Raw genomic sequence first — 18,435 nt, forward strand, 5'->3', positions numbered from 1 at the left:
TTTTGGCACTACTCCGCTCGTCGGGGTGGAGTACAGAAATCGATTTAAAGGGTCCTTTACATCGAAATAAATAGCGTCGTTGTGTGGACGGTTGCAGGGTTAATTCGAATTAAAGCTGATAAATCCGAATTAAAGTCGTAGTGTAGACCAGGCCTAAGACTAACAGAAGTATTGGGAGCGTAAGCTTTCGTGGGTAAGAACCTCACTTCTTCAGATGCAAGAGAACCTCACTTCTTCAGATGCAAGTCTTGCATCTGAAGAAGTGAGGTTCTTACCCACGAAAGCTTATGCTCCCAATACTTCTGTTTGTCTTAAAGGTGCCACAGGACCCTCTATTGCTTTTTACAGATTCAGACTAACACGGCTACCCCTCTGATACTTGGCTGTGGTAGTAGAATAAGAGTCACACTTAAAGAATCTCACTGTGCTGGTCACTGTCACTTTTGGTAGTCAGAGAAAGAGGCAGCTTGCAGATCCAGCATTTACAGCTCACTCTGTGGAAAGGTTTGGGCATCCAAAGATCCCCCAGCAGAAGCATGTATTTAAATTCTGAGTTAAAGGGAGATCTTGAACTGAACCACAACTGCCCTGTGGTCAGTTCAGAGGTTTGGATATACAGGACCAAATTGTCCATGATGTTGTTTTCTGCCTTAACCAGATATTTGTCAGGGCTTTGTCCTTTTCCCTGAAAATTCCCCATTTACCCAAAATAATATGTTAATACAAGGAATATTCCAACTCCAGAGGGTCTGCTTTCTCTTTCCAGGGAATGACTTTCCCTTCCTCCTAACTCCAGGAGCCTTAGGACTTAAGGGCTGTCGTGCAACTCAACTTGGCTAGCCTCCCTTCATGATGGAGATTCTCAGTTCCATCTGATGCAGAAGCAGCACTCCCAGTTTCTTCAAGGAGGACTTTCCATGAAGACTAAAAGACATATTTGGCAATTCTCTAAAATCCAGCCAGTTTAAAAATCATGAGGAAACCAGCTCAGCTTCTGCCTGTTTACAGCTACATTTCTGATTAAGGGCGACTATACAAGGCCCTATCAAAACTCTCATGTAAGCGGTTATATCACTATAGCCCCCGGTGTGGAGATTTGTATTAAGGTACAAGAGTGCCTTTTTTTTCCATTTAGCTTAAACTCCTTCCCAAGAGACAAACTAAACTGAAAAAAGACACTCGTACTGGAATGTCTGCCAGGGTGCTGGTGCTATATTGGTTTAAATTCTCATCTTCGGTTATACCTAGATAGAGAAGTCCTTAAGTAACTACACCGCTACCCCGATTTAACACAAATTCAGATATAACGCGGTAAAGCAGTGCTCCGGAGGGGCAGGGCTGCTCACTCCGGCGGATCAAAGCAAGTTAGATATAACGTGGTAAGATTTTTTTTTTTTGCTCCCGAGGACAGCGTTGTATCGGGATAAAGGTGTATACATACATGAATCCTAGTTTGAGATTGGGGCAATCAGTTTACATTACCCTTTTTAAGAGTCATGTGTTACAGGGGTGATAACAGGACTATAGAAAAACAAGTGATTTTTAAACAAGTATGGCATTTTGACAAATTTATATCTCTAATCCCTTATGGGGGAGGGGGAGATGGACCCACCTCATACCGAAAAAGTGAGGACATCAGAGTCAAATTAAGTGGCTAAAACAAATATGGATCACTCAAGCAGTGGAGTGTTTGGCCACAGCTCCTTTGAAATTCTTTTAAAAACAAATCAAGTCACTCTTACAGAGGTCGAAGCCCATATCAATCTTGAATAATTGGTTTTTAGAATGCAGTATGGCTTCCAAAGGATCAAATGTCTTGCAATCTCAAATAGTGCAGTAGATTGTTTCCCCCAAATTCCCTGTTCATGGAGAGTGATTCTTCATCCCAAAATAAGTTATGTGAAAACACAGGCTTAGACTGGAATGGCCCATTTTTATATGTGGGGAGTGATTCTACTTTTTGGCATTGGAGCCAGGAAGGCTAGCAGGTTGGATTATCTCAGATTTTTATTATCAAGGCTTGCTTCAGAATGCAGTCTCTTTTTTTTTTTAAATGTCTGTTCCATTTTGAAAGATTTTTCATTCCGTTAATCAGTTTATCTAGAATAAAAGTGAACATTTTAAAATCTTATTCCATTTCTTGGACTGGTGGTTTTTTGGACACCATCTGGTCTGAAATCTCTGGGTGGGGCACAAAAAGGGGAACGGCTCTGGATGCAGCTTTGATAGTACGTCGGTATAGATTTGCCACAGTGAGCAGTAACAAGTTGGTTTCAAGCGAGTTCCATCCATGCAAATCATAGGTTCCCCTGAATATATTTGATATTTGTACCAGGACATCTATATCAGTGGCTTGTCATAGATGGTTGGAGTTGAGGTGAAGACCCAGTGTAAGCTAGCCCTAAAGCTCATGTTGATGTTACCTCTGTTCTAAGCAAATGTGCCCTGGATCATAATGGGTGACATACTGCCTGCACTCTGGTCCTGTTGAAAGATACATTTTTTTTTATTTTTTTTTTTAAATTAATGGAGAATATCCCATCTCCTAGAACTGGAAGGGGCCTTGAAAGGTCATCAAGTCCAGTCCCCTGCCTTCATTAGCAGGACCAAGTACTGATTTTGCCCCAGATTCCTAAATGGCCCCCTCAGGGGTTGAACTCACAACCCTGGGTTTAGCAGGCCAATGCTCAAACCACTAAGTTATCCCTCCCCCAATAAAGGACTTGATAACTTTTGTGATTAAGTATTCTCACTTTTTGAATAAAAGCATCCTTCACTCCTTAGAACAGTGTTCCAGGGTTCATTGCAAAATAGTGTCATATGTGATCAATCGGGAATGTTGTTTGCCTGAGATCAGTTGACTAATACTGTGTTTTCCAAGCCACTTGGGATGAGCTAACAACTTGGTATCTCCACTAGTGTTTGGAATTAGTCATTAGCCATTTAGACTAAAGTGCTGCTTGCATTTATCATGCTCTAAGTAATCCATACAATTTAGTGTAAGGTTTGAAACATTACTGCTGTATTTGAAGGAGCCACATCTCAAAGATAACCAACTCCAGTCATAAAACCATAAAGGCTTCATATGTCAATTAATACCCAGCACATGGTATGTACTAATGAGTCTTTAGACCCAGGCATCTTAGCAATAGAGATGTATATTAAAGGAAATGATCTAGCCAAAAGACTGCAAAATTTCATTAGTAAAGTGTCTAAGTGATCACCAAACCAAAGGTGATCCTTCACTCAGGTTCCTTATCTTGTTGTTTTTCCATGACACATAGATGCTAAATAAAATTCCAATAAATTGAATGAGACTTGGTTGTAAAGGGTGTGTATCTGAATGGTTGCCGTTTGGTGAGTTTCTTTATGCAAAATAGAACACTCTTATACAAACCATTTGTGCGAAAATGAAATGTTGCTTTTTATTTTTAAATTGCTCATTAGCACTCACCTCTGACTTCTTAGTCTAGGATATGTTACGCTAATTTTAATAGTTAAATTTTAAATATCAAAGCTTGAGCTTGTAAATAAGGGTTTGGAGATCTTGGATTTCTAATCTATGGTAGCATTTTAAAAGTGTGTTAATAACATTAAAGAACTACAGCAACCAAACTTAAGACTGCTTTATAACTGGCGCTTGGCATTTCAAAGCGTTGTATCCAAACATTAACATTCTCTTAAGTTTCTGAGGTGCAAGGGTTATTCTGTTTTTATAGATGGGAAAGCAAAATTGTTGACTTCCAAAGGCCACAGAGAGAGTCTGATAGAGCCGGGTATGGACACCGAATATCTCGCTCCCAGAAATATGCTGCCCAGTCTACAACATCACACTGTCTCCTCTTCACTTAAAACTGTTGTAATTATTATTGTGGAGGATTTTTTTCACTGCTGCGATCCATTATAAAATCTCAGAACTGATTTAGCAAAAAAAAAATCTTTCACAGAATGGTAAGGGAAGGTGGGTGTGTCCCCTCTCCCGTTTCCCTCCCCCCACTTATTTATGGTTTTGGTAGTCATTAGTTAAAATGTAATTCTAAGGCTACTTTGAAGCTATTGTGTTAGACTATTTTCTTTTTTGCATACACTGTGGGAGCAGAAAATAGTATTCGATACGTGCTTTAATTAAGATTTCTCATCATTTTCTGTAATTGTCTTAACAAGAAGACAGGCACTCTTCTGAAATGAGTTGAAGTTTTTCTAACTTGGGGGGAAAAAACAGTAAGCTAGCATCTGAATGGAAATATTAGATTGGTACTGACATGGTGATGTCTAGAAGTTGTTCTCCTTATGCTGTGGCAGTTCAACTTAAGATGCACATGGCCTTACTTTATGAACTTCTTAAATAGGTTTATTTAAAAAAAATTAGTTTTTAAAATCTTGTTTACAGCCAGGTTGATGAAGTTTTGCGTGTTTTAAGGGACATTACAACTATGTTGATGTCTTAAAGTCAGAGAAATTGTTCACCTTTTTAAAACATTACCATTTACCTTGAGTCACATGTTTCATTTTATTGGCCTCCTTCATATAGAAAATAGAGCATTTGTGTTAGGTTTAACTGATATCTAATGCTATATCTTCTATGTGAAAGGAAGTATTATGTACACTTTTCCATGTTTTACATCATGGTATTTTGAATAACCATGTTTCCATATTCACATCAATTTTTTTGTTTTTTGTTTTGTTTTCAATTTATGCACAGCACTTGCTCTGAAATTTGGGGACTGAGTACACCAAATACGATAGATCAGTGGGATACAACAGGCCTTTACAGCTTCTCTGAACAAACCAGGTGAATATGCTGCCCTCTGTCTCATCATAGAGATCTTGTGGGAGGGATTGGCTTTGGAGGGTCTGTAGAGGGATGCTTTTGCTGTAAATTTTACTAAAATGCTTCCTAGTTATCATATGGTACAGCACTCTAAAAACAATTGCTTGCCACTATTTTTTTAAAAAAAGATTCTCAGCTGATGTTTTGACCAATGAAAATTCTAATTCTGGAATAATCCTCCTCCCACACCAATGCCATTGAAAGAATGGGAAGACTTGGAAAATGCAAGCGCTAATGTGTTTTGGTATTTTTAACAACCAGGTTAGCACACTTAACTCCTTAGGCCTAATTATACAAAGTTTTTAAATTGCTTTGTATGTCATAGATTTTTGAACTAGTAGCACATATCTGATCAATTAGCAAGATCTAAAGAATTATTCTTTAAAAAAAATTAAATAGGGTTTTTATTTTTTCATGTCACCTTTACTTTGTGTATTGAGGTTTGTCTCTCCCATCCCATAACAATCATAAACATCTGCATTTGTGTAAGCTTATGCAGTCTGTCTTAAAACTAGCAAAACACTTTCAACTGGTAGCAAGGTACATGAATACTCAAATACATAATTAAATTGCACCCTTTTACAAGATGTGTTTTGATGCTTTTTGCATTATTGTTATACTGCCATGTGGATCACCTGAGCAGCTGACTGCTTTAGGTTTATTTGAAGTCCTCTGGAAATTACTCTGCTTAAAGCATCCATGCTACAGTGTAGTCCTGAAGGGTAGAAATCGAGGGACTGTTCATCGTGTGCAATGTTACAAATGTCTTGTACCTGTCAAATTCATATGAAGTATTCATCTTATGTGCTTGGAGGTGGAATGGCTTTTTAATGAATCCCAAACTCATTGGCATTAACTTATGCTAGAGCTTCTCAAGTTACTTTAAAAATACTACCTTCTGAAGTTCTCCAGCAACAGCAGTTTAAATATTGTAATCCTTTTGTTTTCTGAGGGGGTAGAGAAAACACTCAACCCCCCCATTCCCCAACCTTTTGATTATGATGATTTTTAAGATACAGCCTGTAAATATTTTTGAACATCTTCCCCATATAGGTCTCTCGATGGCCGTCTACAGGTATCTCATCGTAAAGGATTACCACATGTTATTTACTGCCGCTTGTGGCGCTGGCCAGATCTTCACAGTCACCATGAACTTAAGGCAATTGAAAACTGTGAATATGCTTTTAATCTTAAAAAGGATGAAGTATGTGTAAATCCTTACCACTATCAGAGAGTGGAGACACCAGGTAGGAAGACTGCCGTTAGACATTTTAAAGAAGCCCCAGTACAATGTTTACCCAGAAAACTCTTAATAGATTAGTTGGAGTCCATTAGTAATATTTAGGGTACAAAAGTGAGCAGAAAAGGGTTGTCCATGCGGTTTTGCCAAAATGGCAAGATTTGGATGAAAAAATAGCATAGATTTTGCAAACTCAAATAATTTGACTGTCAGTTAACTTTTCAATTGTGGTAATATAGAAAAACTTCTAAAATGTGTATTTTATTTATGTTGGACAGTTTCAAACCCTCAGTTTAGCATGAAAATGTCTGCAATTAGTGTAGTGAAATCCACCTGCCTTTGACTACTGAAAACATAAATGACTATGTCCAAGTTAGTTGATATGGAATAGTCTTATTAAACAGGCTTTTTACAAATCTGATACTTCTGATAACTGATTTAGAACTACTCTGTAATTGCCTGAGTTTCAAAACAGCTCAGCATATCTGAAGATCTGGTTTTCGTAGAACATAGAGAAGTAAAATAGATATTTACGGGATCTCACTAATGTTTTATATTCTACTTTCCCAGTTTTGCCTCCTGTGCTAGTGCCACGACATACTGAGATTCTAACAGAACTTCCACCTCTTGATGACTATACTCATTCCATTCCTGAAAACACTAACTTTCCAGCTGGAATTGAACCACAGAGCAATTATATACCAGGTATCTTTCTTTTTTAAAAGATACTATCTCTTTATATTAGTGGTTAATGTCCATGTAATAAGTCAAAGGTAGACATTAAATTAAATCTGTAATTGTTCAGATTACTAGAAAGACAAACTCAGGATATGCTTTCTAAACTTCAAAGTGAGGTTTTTTTGTAGCTATAATAATTCAAGTGAAAATATTTATAAATATGGTTATGTACAAAACAATTCTGTATGCTTTTACTAAACTAATAAACCAGCATTGTTTGTTAAAACAAAAATATGACACAGTGTACATGTTTGTTTTTATTAGACAGCATGTCTAGGATTTGAGATGCTGTTGAGGACAGTGGTCTGACTTGATAAATGATCTGGAAAGGGGGCGGTGAACATTGAAGTGACAAAATTTGCAGACAATACAAAATTTCTTAAAATAGGTCCAAAGCTGATTGCCAGGAGTTACACTACTGGGTAACTGCATGACAAAATGGCAGATGAAATTCATTTTTGGTAAGTGCAAAGTAATGCACATTGGAAAACATAATCCCAACTATACGTTCAAGGTGATAGCTATTACCACTCAAGAAAGAGAACTTTAAGTCATTGTGGATAGTTCTATGGGAGCACCTTCTCAGTGAGCAGCAGCCACATCTTGAATACTGCATACAGTTCTAGTTGCCCTATCTCAAAAAAATATATATTAGCATTAGAAAATGTACACAAAGGAAACAATGATGGAGGGGGGGGGGAAAGGTGAGGAGATATGGTAGAAGTCTTTAAAATCATTAATGATGTGGAGAAAGTGAATGGGGAAGTGTGTTATGGGAGGGGGTAAATAACAAGAACTAGAGCTTACCCAATGAAATTAATAGTCAGCAGGTTCAAAAAAGAATTAGGGAAGTTCATGGAGGATAGGTCCATCAATGGCTATTAGCCTAGATGGTCAGAGGATGCAACCCCATGCTCTGGATGTTCCTAAACCTCTGACTGCCAAATGGTAGGACTGGATGATATGGGCTGTATGACCTGTCAAGGCTGCACGTATTTTTCTAAAGTTACTGCACGTGCAGAACTTCAGTTTTCAAACTGTCTAGTAATGAGGGTCTTCAATACCAAACTTCAGCTTTCTGTTTTGGGCTGCTTTGGTGCTAGGTAGGGAGATCTGTGTTCTGAGGCAAAAACCATATACAGAAAATGTGAATGACAAAGGTTGAAGGTTAGCAACTGAAAACAGGAGGGATTAATTAGATTAGAAACAGTTATTGACCTTAACCATAGCTGGTGGCTCAACCGTACTGTATGCATCAGAGGTGGGAAGAATCCATTTTCACAGTGGATTGTATTTATATTAAAATAAACAATAACCAAAAACAATTCTCTCAAGTACTTCTTGAAACCATTCTTTTCACTACTTAGAGTTATCTTAATATAAACGTGGCTAGTAATCTGATGTGCTAGAATGGTAGTACCGTTCAGAAAATAGTTACCTTGGGTACTTTATTGTGTGTAAGCAGAACGTTCATTTCTGGTATCTACAGCCGTGATCCCATTGAATATGTGTGAAAGATTTCCACGATACATGCTAGCTTTTTATGACTTCATTGTAAATTTGTTTGGTATCTGTGAAAGTTGAATTTCTTGTCTGACTTTTAGTCTTGTTCAATTCCTTTGATCCCCCAAGTGCAATTTTGGATTAGTGCATGACTTTAAAATCTTTTTGCAATACTTATTCTAGAATAAGTAAAAATTCAAAGTTGAGGGCTTTTTACTATTCATTTAGTTACAATATTAACCATCTCTCAATTAGCATGGTAATATAGCTATTTTAATAGCAATCAAGTACCCTCCAGTCATTTAAGGTTTATTGAAGATATTTAAATCTTTTCCTTTTAGTTTGTAAACCGTAAAAAGGGAAAGGCATCAATAGGTGCCTTGATAGCAAAAGGCTTGCCTGGCTCAGAGATTTTGTATAGAAAATGGCTGCCTGAAGTGCAGTGAGTTAATGCCTTCAAGGCAGTATAGAAAATACATATTTTGGGGGGCAGAGGAAGCCAACCGTAGTCTCCTGTGTGATGATTTTTTTTTTTTTAAACTATTGCCACTCTCAAATTAGACTTCCAGTATCAAAAACCCTCTTAAATTGTTTGTCATTAGTAGGGCTGTCGATTAATCACAGATAACTCAGGCGATTAACTCAAAAAAATTGCGATTAATAGCACTTTTAAACAATAGAATACCAATTGAAATGTATTATATTTTTGGATGTTTTTCTACATTTTCAAATATGTTGATTTCAGTTACAACACAGAATACAAAATGTATAGGGCTCATTATAATAAAAAATAATATAAAAATATTTGCACTGTAAAAATGATAAAGAAATAGTTTTTTTCAGTTCACCTCATACAAGTACTGTAGGGTTTTCTTATTTTTTATTACAAATATTTGCACTGTAAAAAAAAAATATAAAGTGAGCACTGCACACTTTGTATTCTGTGTGGTAATTGAAATCAATATTTTTGAAAATGTAGAAAACATCCAAAAACATTTAAATAAATGGTATTCTATTATTCGTTAACAGTGCGATTAATTTTTTTAATCGCTTGATAGCCCTAGTGATTAGTTAAAATTTAACAGATTGAAATTTTCTTTAAAAAGCTAAGGAAGGTGACAAGCATAAGAACTTTTGTGGTGCTTTGAAAACAAGTTGGAATTGCCTAGAATCCGAGAAGGGAACTGGCATGGATGGGATCATTGTCGAGTGGAAGGTATAGCTAGTGGGTGACATAAGCTTTCCTTGGATGTTGAAGAAGGAAATGGGTGGAACTGTGGACTGTTGTAGTGAGGGTTGGTTTTCTGTAATGTAGAAAATTCTAAAATGTGGGAAGGGTAACTGATAACATGGCTATCCTACGTGAAGGTGGCTAGTTCATGGATTTTTCAGTGTTGAGTTCACCAGAGGGCTTCTCACTTTTAATTCTAGTAAATGTGAAAGCTGTTGATCAATACTGCAAAATTCTGCAACTGGCTGAAATGCAAGCATGCTATAGCATGCTCCAAACAAGAATTGCATATGAAGTTATATATACATTTATGTAGTGAACACTTGACAAATGTAAAAAAAAACAAAACCAACAACATAGACAACATTACACACAAATTTCACCTAGATAAGGCACAGACTTAGGGCTAGAAGGTGTTCCAGATGGTGCTGTGACAAATAACACCCACCAATGTGAAGTCCTAACTCACTGCTCAGATAGTGTATGGCACAAACTGTCTCGAATGAAAATCCTAAAAACTTAATCCTGTAAGCATTCAGTGAGCTAACATATGTAATATTGATACAATTTGTTTGCTCTTGGCAGAAACGCCACCACCAGGATATATCAGTGAAGATGGAGAAACAAGTGATCAGCAGTTGAACCAAAGCATGGATACAGGTAAAACATATTCATCTCTTCACTATATGTTCAGAGTTGGGATTTCTAGATGTGATAATCTAACACAATGGGATGACTTCTTTCAACCATGGTTGTAATAATGGAGGTCTGACAGGCCTACTTTAATTGTAAGCCTAACTGTGGAAAGTGGGTAGAGGCTCATAATTTGCTACAGTGTCCTGTTATATAAAATAATTAAAAAAAAAAATGTAAAGGGGTGAGGGGAACTGAATTAATTAAAAAATAAATGGTTTACTGATACCACTCAAAGACTGTGTTTAAGATTGACTGATAAGGGGATCAGTAAGCAATGGACCATAAGAACATAGAATGGCCATACTGGGTCAGACCAAAGATCCATCCAGCCCTGTATCCTGTCTACTGACAGTGACCATTGGCAGGTGCCACAGCGGGAATGAACCTAACAGGTAATGATCAAGTGATCTCTCTCCTGCCATCCATCTCCATCCTCTGACAAACAGAGTCTAGGGACACCATTCCTTACCCATCCTGGCTAATAGCCATTAATGGACGTAACCTCCATGAATTTATCTAGTTCTCTTTTAAAACCCTGTTATAGTCCTAGCCTTCACAACCTCCTCAGGCAAGGAGTTCCACAGGTTGACAGTGCGCTGTATGAAGAACTTCCTTTTATTTGTTTTAAACCTGCTGCCCATGAATTTCATTTGGTGGCCCCTAGTTCTTATATTTTGGGAACAAGTAAATAACTTGGTTTTGTGAGATCTTTTTGAAGTTCTTCACAGTCTGCTTTGGTCTTAACCATCTTGAGCAGTTTAGTATCGTCTGCGAACTTTGCCACCTCACTGTTTACCGCTTTCTCCAGATCATTTATGAATAAGTTGAAGAGGATTGGTCCTAGGACTGACCCTTGGGGAACACCACTAGTTACCCGTCTCCATTCTGAAAATTTACCATTTATTCCTACCCTTTGTTCCCTGTCTTTTAACCAGTTCTCAATCCATGAAAGGATCTTCCCTCTTATCCCAAGACAACTTAATTTACGTAAGAGCCTTTGGTGAGGGACCTTGTCAAAGGCTTTCTGGAAATCTAAGTACACTATGTGCACTGGATCCCCCTTGTCCACATGTTTGTTGACCCCTTCAAAGAACTCTAATAGATTAGTAAGACACGATTTCCCTTTACAGAAACCATGTTGACCTTTGCCCAACAATTTATGTTCTCCTATGTGTCTGACAATTTTATTCTTTACTATTATTTCAACTAATTTGCCTGGTACTGACGTTAGACTGACCGGTCTATAATTGCCGGGATCACCTCTAGAGCCCTTTTTAAATATTGACATTACATTAGCTATCTTCCAGTCATTGGGTACAGAAGCCGATTTAAAGGACAGGTTACAAACCATAGTTAATAGTTCCGTAATTTCACATCAGAGTTCTTTCAGAACTCTTGGGTGAATGCCATCTGGTCCCGGTGACTTGTTACAAAATTGGTACTTCAAAAAATAGGCCTAATGTGGCAAAATAATGAGAGGATAAACCATTCTTCCCATCATCCTTTTTGGGGCCTTTAAAAAGAAACTTGAGGAAAAAAGAAATTTTTACCATCCTCGTGGCGGTAGCAAAAGGATTGTTGCTGTGACACCAGACCTTAATAGTCCGGTGGGGACGCTTGACTATCATCACTTCATCAGAGGGGAACTCAGCTTGATACATGTGAGATCCTGCTGTCTTGCCTCCCTCATTTGTCCTTCGCCATCCCCACCACTATCTTGCGCCTGTCCTGTGTCTTCCTCTCTTGGCTTTTCACCTGATTGTAAAATCAACTGCGCTGCACAGCACCAGCATAGCGAGATGAGATGACCCAACCAGCTCTGCTTGGTTGAAGGACCAGTGAAGGAAAGGAATCTAATCAGACCAACCAAATGATGTTCCAGGCCAGGGAGGTGAGTTGGAGTACAGAGGTGGCCGATCTGCCAACCAAAAGCATCTGTCTGAATGACCAGCTGACTTATATCCTGAGAACATCAACAAAAGCTGTATTTCCCCCCCATTTATACTATCCTATCTCCTGTCTATCTTGTGGCTGTTTTGTCAAAAGCAGGAAAGGAACTGTCATTCCCAACTCAGAATTACACAACAGAACTAACCCTTTTTTCCCCACTAAGGAGGATTGTTTGGCAGATAAGAGACTGTAATCACTATTCATCCATTTTTAAAAAAAAAAAGTGTTGATAGATTTTGACCGTTTATTTTGCATTATCACTCAATTTTAGTTTCAATTTGTTTTGCCTTTTTTAAAATCTTTTACATTTGTGTATGTTAATCAGTACATTTTTAACCTTGTGGAATAAATTTTATAGTACATTTGCTAGGGTACAAAGCAGGCTGAGGTCTCTATCAACCAAATCCTTGGCCTTGTTTTAAAACTGTTTAACTTTGGACCGTTTCAGGGTCCTGTTAACACGTTTGACAATTTGGGTCCTTTAGTCCATCTAAATTAACAAAACACCTTTTCACCACAAATCATGATGGCATGCCTCTGGTATATACAAGCATATTATTCCAATCTCCTCTTCTGAAATTTCAATACTAATTTAGTATGAACAATGACTATATATGGAAATGACTTCTTACAAAAGAACATAACTATCCCAGGTAGTTTCAAAGATGAATCATACTGGGGCATACTTGCCAATATCTTGCCAGACTATCCTGAAAAGAGCATCTTGTAGATAAGTTTATATTAGCCAAGGAAGTTGATACTTTTGTTTCCAGAAGTCTAGGGGGCTGCTTTATCAGATCTGCTTAATTAAATAGTATGACAATTTTGAAAACCTTATTCTATATAACTTTTTTTCTTGTGCTCATCACCATGGTGAGAGCATCAACAATGACTCTGTCTGCACAAGTACCTCTGATGTAGAGAAGTATTCCCATTTGACATATAGGGAACGGAGGCAGATATTAAGTGAATTTGGCCAACGTCACACAGAAAGACTGACAGAACTGAGAGTAAAACTTTGATCTCGTTGGTCCTGGTCCTTTGCCTTAACTGTAAGATTCCCTGACTGGCGGTTAGACGTCCCCCCTAACTTTGCATGACTAGTGCTTGATGCTACCAGTGCTGGTGACAGAATATATGTAAAATCAATTGCAAAAGGAAATTGCTAATCTCGTTTGGCCAGTAGCATGGGGCAAAAGACTAATCCAATCTTGCTCACTATGTGCTCTTGGGGGAATTCTGTGCCAAAAAAATGAATTCTGCACACACTATTTTAAAATTCTGCATTTTTTTATTTGTCAAAATAACACTATATAATCATGCCAATTTCAATTATTTTGGTAACTTATTTCAAAATACCTGTCAGAAACTATCTCTATAACAACACAGACAAACAGAAATTTTCCCCAGGAGTAGAGTTAAAGAAACCTCTAGAACAACTCAGTTCCTGTTCCTGTCACACATCACCTCCATATTGGTACACATAACAAAATTCATTCCGCATGTGGATGTAAAAAATTAGAGGGAACGCTGGTCAGCACTGTTACCTCTGGATGAGAAGTTCCTGCTGACAGTGCGTACAAATTGCCAACATTAAACACAGACTGCCAAGATAGACTGTCTTACTTAAATTGGACTCTAACTATGCTAGTTTAGATAAGGGCTGCAGTGCCTCACCAGTATAAACTCGATGCCTTAGTTAAAAGGCTAACCTGCTAGAAGCAACCTTGTGTTTTGTGTCTTTGCCTCTTTCCCCTATATTTCTTCTTCAGTCCATAGCAGACTGTGCAGGAGAGTCCATGTTTCTTTTCTCAGTCTTTCTTCATCCTTCCATAAAGAATAGTCTTTTAAATATATAATCCTAGCTGTGTCATTTCCAAAGACATGCCTGGCCTCCAGTGAAAGTTTGGATCTCAAAGCTTCATGAAACCTCTGTATTTGTCACATCTACCTTCTTTTCTAGCTGCCCTCACTGGAAGAAGCCACTGGTTTCTACAGTTGATAAAAATAGACAAAATATACATGAGGATATAAGATATAATCACGAGATGAATGTAATGTGAGTTCCTGACAAATACTTAAGATTTCAGCATTAAGTGTTTAATACAGTAGAACCTCATTTACGAACATCAGAGTTACAAACTGATTAGTCAACCACACACCCCTTTGGAACTGGAAGTACGCAATCAGGCAGCAGAGACCAAAAAAAGCAAATACTGTACAATACTGTGTTAAACGTAAACTACTAAAAAAAGGGGAAAGGTTTTAAAAGAAAAAATTTTTTTACAAGGTAAGGAAACTGTCTGTACTTGTTTCATTTAAATTAAGATGGTTAAAAGCAGCGTTTTTCTTCTGCATAGTAAAGTGTCAAAGCTATATTATGTTAATGTTCAGTTGTAAACTTTTGGAAGAACAGCCGTAATGTTTTGTGCAGAGTTATGAACAACCTCTGTTCCTGAGGCCTTCATGACTCTAAGGTACTACTGTACTAAGAAAAAGCAAAAGTAGCTTCTAAAGTGTGTATACAGTTGGGCAGTTATGTGTATTGATATTTTAAACTAAGGATAAGGCACTTCATTTCTGAGTGTTTCATTTAGATTACGGAAAACCATGCTTCTCCATATGCTAGCATTATATTACGATATTATTCTTCATAATGAACTACAAACACATCTGATATCTTGCAACCAGTTTTCTGATTAAAATGATCTAAAATATTCTCAATTATTTCTACAGGATCTCCAGCAGAGCTATCTCCTAGTACTCTCTCCCCAGTTAATCATAGCCTGGGTAAGCTGGAAATACTTCACTTTTTAACTGTTTCCTAAATTGTGTGCTTACTATATGTATCAACATAAGTCTTTTTCCTTTTTTTGGGTGCTGATCATTCACAGAAGGGTGGACTCTGTATTAGAAGGAAGCAGTGTCATGGTTAGCTCTCATTAATGGTATCTTTGCTAAAACTCAGGTTTAATTGCAAAGATGTTAAATGCAAATAAGTGTAGTACTCTTTCTCTTGTAACTGCTGGGACCTTGGGAAAGGGTAGACTGGCTGAGGCTATGCAAGAATGATGGGAGCAGGAAGGGAATTTTACTTGTAAGAATAAATTACTTAAGATGTCAGTTGGTAGCTGTAATGTTTCCATATACATATAGCTGCCAGATAATAGGGGCTGCCAAAAATCTCTCCAGCACTGTAGTAACTACCTAGACTTGACCTCTATCACACTGCTGCTTTAGTATGCTAGTGCACTTGCACACTAGTGTCACCTGTGACTACAAGGGAACAGCTGCTTCCTCCCACCTCTGTCTTGCTGAGGTGTCCTCAGCTGTTTGCTGCATAGCTATTAGGAAGAATTACAAAGGATCACAGACTCGCCTGGCTTGGCCAGGCATGGGGAAGGGCATGTGGCAGGAAAATCAAGAGAAGCTGTGTTGGGAAGAGCAATCTCTGAAGGTGAAAATGGGAAAAATAACTCTGGGCGATGACTCGGAAGGTACAAGGGAAGAGATTTGGGTGGTGAGGAAGAGGCTAGAAGGGGAAAATTAACAGTCAAATAGGACAGTGTAGAAAGGCAAGGGTTTCTCCCGAAGACCCCAATATTCTTATCAGTGGCCCTGTGTTTTGGACATTGAACGTAGAATTGTAAACTAAAACTCTACTGGATACAATTTTACCCCACTCTTTATTTCCTCAGTTATAAACAGCAGTTGCTCAAATCTACTGAGTAAGCAGTGATTATGTGGGGGTGTTCCCTCACCTGGATTAGAGGGTTTAGAGATGGGTCAGAATGACTAGGGGCATGGAAAAACTAATCGAAAGATTGAAGGGATGGGCTTGTTCTCAGAGACAAACACTGTACGTTATAAAAGTGTACAAAATAAGGATTTTATATGGAAGATACATTGGGAGCTTCTATTAACTTTTCATAATACAAGGATAAGAGGATATTACTTTTAAAAAGCAATAGTTTTAAAACTGATAAGGCATTACCCATTCATATGGATAACAGGAGTAGCTCAGTGTTACAGTACATACTTGGGGGGAGGGGAGGACCTGGGGAGGAGGGGGTGTGTGGTGATGAAGGGATATTAAAAACACTTGCTTCAGGACATAACAACCAATAGTTATAGGTTGGCTTGGGAGGAAACTTTTTTTTTGTGGTCAGGCTATCCCATAACTATTTCTGTAGCATTTGTTACTTGCCACTCAGTGACAGGATACTGGACTGGACAGATAATTACTCCAGTATAACAGTTTTTATGTTCCTATGCAGAATATGGACTGTGAAGAGCAAATTCTCTCTGCATGATCTATGGAAAATGAAAACTTAGTTACTGATTGATTATAGCTCATGAGCTATTGCCAAGACAAATCAACCTGAATCAATAACTATATATTTTTAAACATCTGTTTCATTATCACAGGAATTCTCACTTTTTCTTGTTTTCAGACTTACAGCCAGTTACTTATTCAGAGCCTGCGTTTTGGTGTTCAATAGCGTATTACGAACTGAATCAGAGAGTGGGAGAAACCTTCCATGCATCACAGCCTTCATTGACTGTAGATGGTTTTACAGATCCATCAAATTCAGAAAGATTTTGTCTAGGTTTGCTCTCCAACGTTAACAGAAATGCCACGGTGGAAATGACAAGGCGACACATAGGTATATTCTTAAATCTTGTAACTCTCTCTTTAAGGGTAATGGCACTTAATTGAATAGATCTGGGTGGTTTTTGCTAAGTTCTGAGTGTTACAACTTAAATTGGATCAGCATAGGACTTGGAAATTATTAAATCAGAACAATAAACTAAACAAGCAATATTTAATAAAATACTAGCAGTACTAAATTGTGTTGTATTCTTGCCTACCTTTGGAATGTAAAAAGACAATTTACCACTCCCAGATAAAGCTGAAACTAGTCTTAAAACTGTGCTAATTAATTTGACATTGTTAAAAATTTCACAGGAACAGTTACTGAAGTTTGCAGCATACCATCTTGACTCTGGCCTTTCATTAGAGCTGTTGGGGGTGGGGGAGGGGCAGAAGTTGACTTGCAAACCTTAAACTTCTATTTTGCTGGATTTCAATGTGGATTTTTTGTGAAATCTTTCATGTTAAGTTAAAACTTTCAAAAAGCAATTGTGGTTTAAAAGTCAGTTGTTTTTGAAAACTTTAGATTTTTGGGAACTACCAGCATACAATTTAACTGCACAAGCAAAACTGTCAATACAAAAATTCCAATGGGGAACCCCTAGAACAATAAGCAAATATATTTTTTTTAAAAATGGAATTACAAAAAAATAAAGATCACTTTTCATAGTGTCTCCTTGCTGAATGAGCTATTACAATATATTTCTAATGGCAAGCTATTTCTAATGTATGTTGTTCATATGAAAATAACTAATTCAGATCAGGTATTTTTCTAGACAGGAGAGCTAGCTCATATTAAGGATGAGCAGGAAGAGGCTGCCTTTTCGTAAGAGCCAAATGAAGTCCTGTGGTGCCTGTGCTCTTACTCCTTTGACAAACTGGGGTAGGGATGGGGCAGGAGTCTATGCAGTGAGGAAGGCCTTGGAGGTGAGAGAAAGTAGCGGACTATCCATGAGCCTTGTTCTTCTTTAGAGTATTGTGGCACATGCTGCTTCACCTACCACACTAGTATTTATACTAAAATGAACAAGATTTAATAAAGTTAATCTACTTGTTTTAATTGCAAGTATTGCTTCGAGAGAGAGTATGTGAGGAATCAACATTGCCTTCAAACTTTGATTCTGATTGCTTTGTCTCAAAGTACTAAATAAAAGGAAGAAAAAATTTCTTGTCAAGAACAAGACTTTCTTCTCATTCAAGAACAACACATTCTAGGGTTGTGGGAGGAGGAATTTTTCTTAGCCTCATCCTGCTCTCACTACAGGTGTCAGCTGGCAATATGGCCATATTGCCAGCTTAACTGATTCACCTTGCAGTTCTGGGGGGGGGGAGTTGGCCCTCAGTGAAATAAAGCAGTCTTCTAATGTGTCAACCAGTTCAGATCATATCATAAGTGAAGCTTCTACTAATCTTGTTTCAGGAAGGGGAGTGCGTCTGTATTACATTGGTGGGGAAGTTTTTGCTGAGTGCCTAAGTGATAGCGCAATCTTTGTTCAGAGCCCCAATTGTAATCAAAGATATGGCTGGCATCCTGCAACGGTGTGCAAAATTCCACCAGGTAAGAGCACAAGTACAAGGCATACTAACCAAGA

The 18,435-nt window shown here is 37.8% G+C and overlaps 1 protein-coding gene across 3 annotated transcripts in view; it reads left to right on the forward strand.

Annotated features, from left to right (window-relative positions):
• The window catches only part of SMAD2 (SMAD family member 2), an 82,597-nt gene that overhangs the window by 51,207 nt on the left and 12,955 nt on the right, over window positions 1-18,435 (forward strand). For 2 of the 3 annotated variants that reach the window (XM_054032388.1, XM_054032389.1), the window contains exons 3-9: window positions 4,703-4,792; window positions 5,885-6,078; window positions 6,642-6,776; window positions 10,129-10,203; window positions 14,926-14,979; window positions 16,644-16,856; window positions 18,264-18,401. In XM_054032388.1, the coding sequence (XP_053888363.1) occupies window positions 4,703-4,792; window positions 5,885-6,078; window positions 6,642-6,776; window positions 10,129-10,203; window positions 14,926-14,979; window positions 16,644-16,856; window positions 18,264-18,401 (899 nt within the window). The remainder of the gene's footprint in view (window positions 1-4,702; window positions 4,793-5,884; window positions 6,079-6,641; window positions 6,777-10,128; window positions 10,204-14,925; window positions 14,980-16,643; window positions 16,857-18,263; window positions 18,402-18,435) is intronic. The other variant, XM_054032390.1, reaches the window with a different exon arrangement.

The sequence above is a fragment of the Malaclemys terrapin genome, chromosome 6 (assembly GCF_027887155.1).
Source record: "Malaclemys terrapin pileata isolate rMalTer1 chromosome 6, rMalTer1.hap1, whole genome shotgun sequence".
In the NCBI taxonomy this organism is placed as follows: Eukaryota; Metazoa; Chordata; order Testudines; family Emydidae; genus Malaclemys; species Malaclemys terrapin.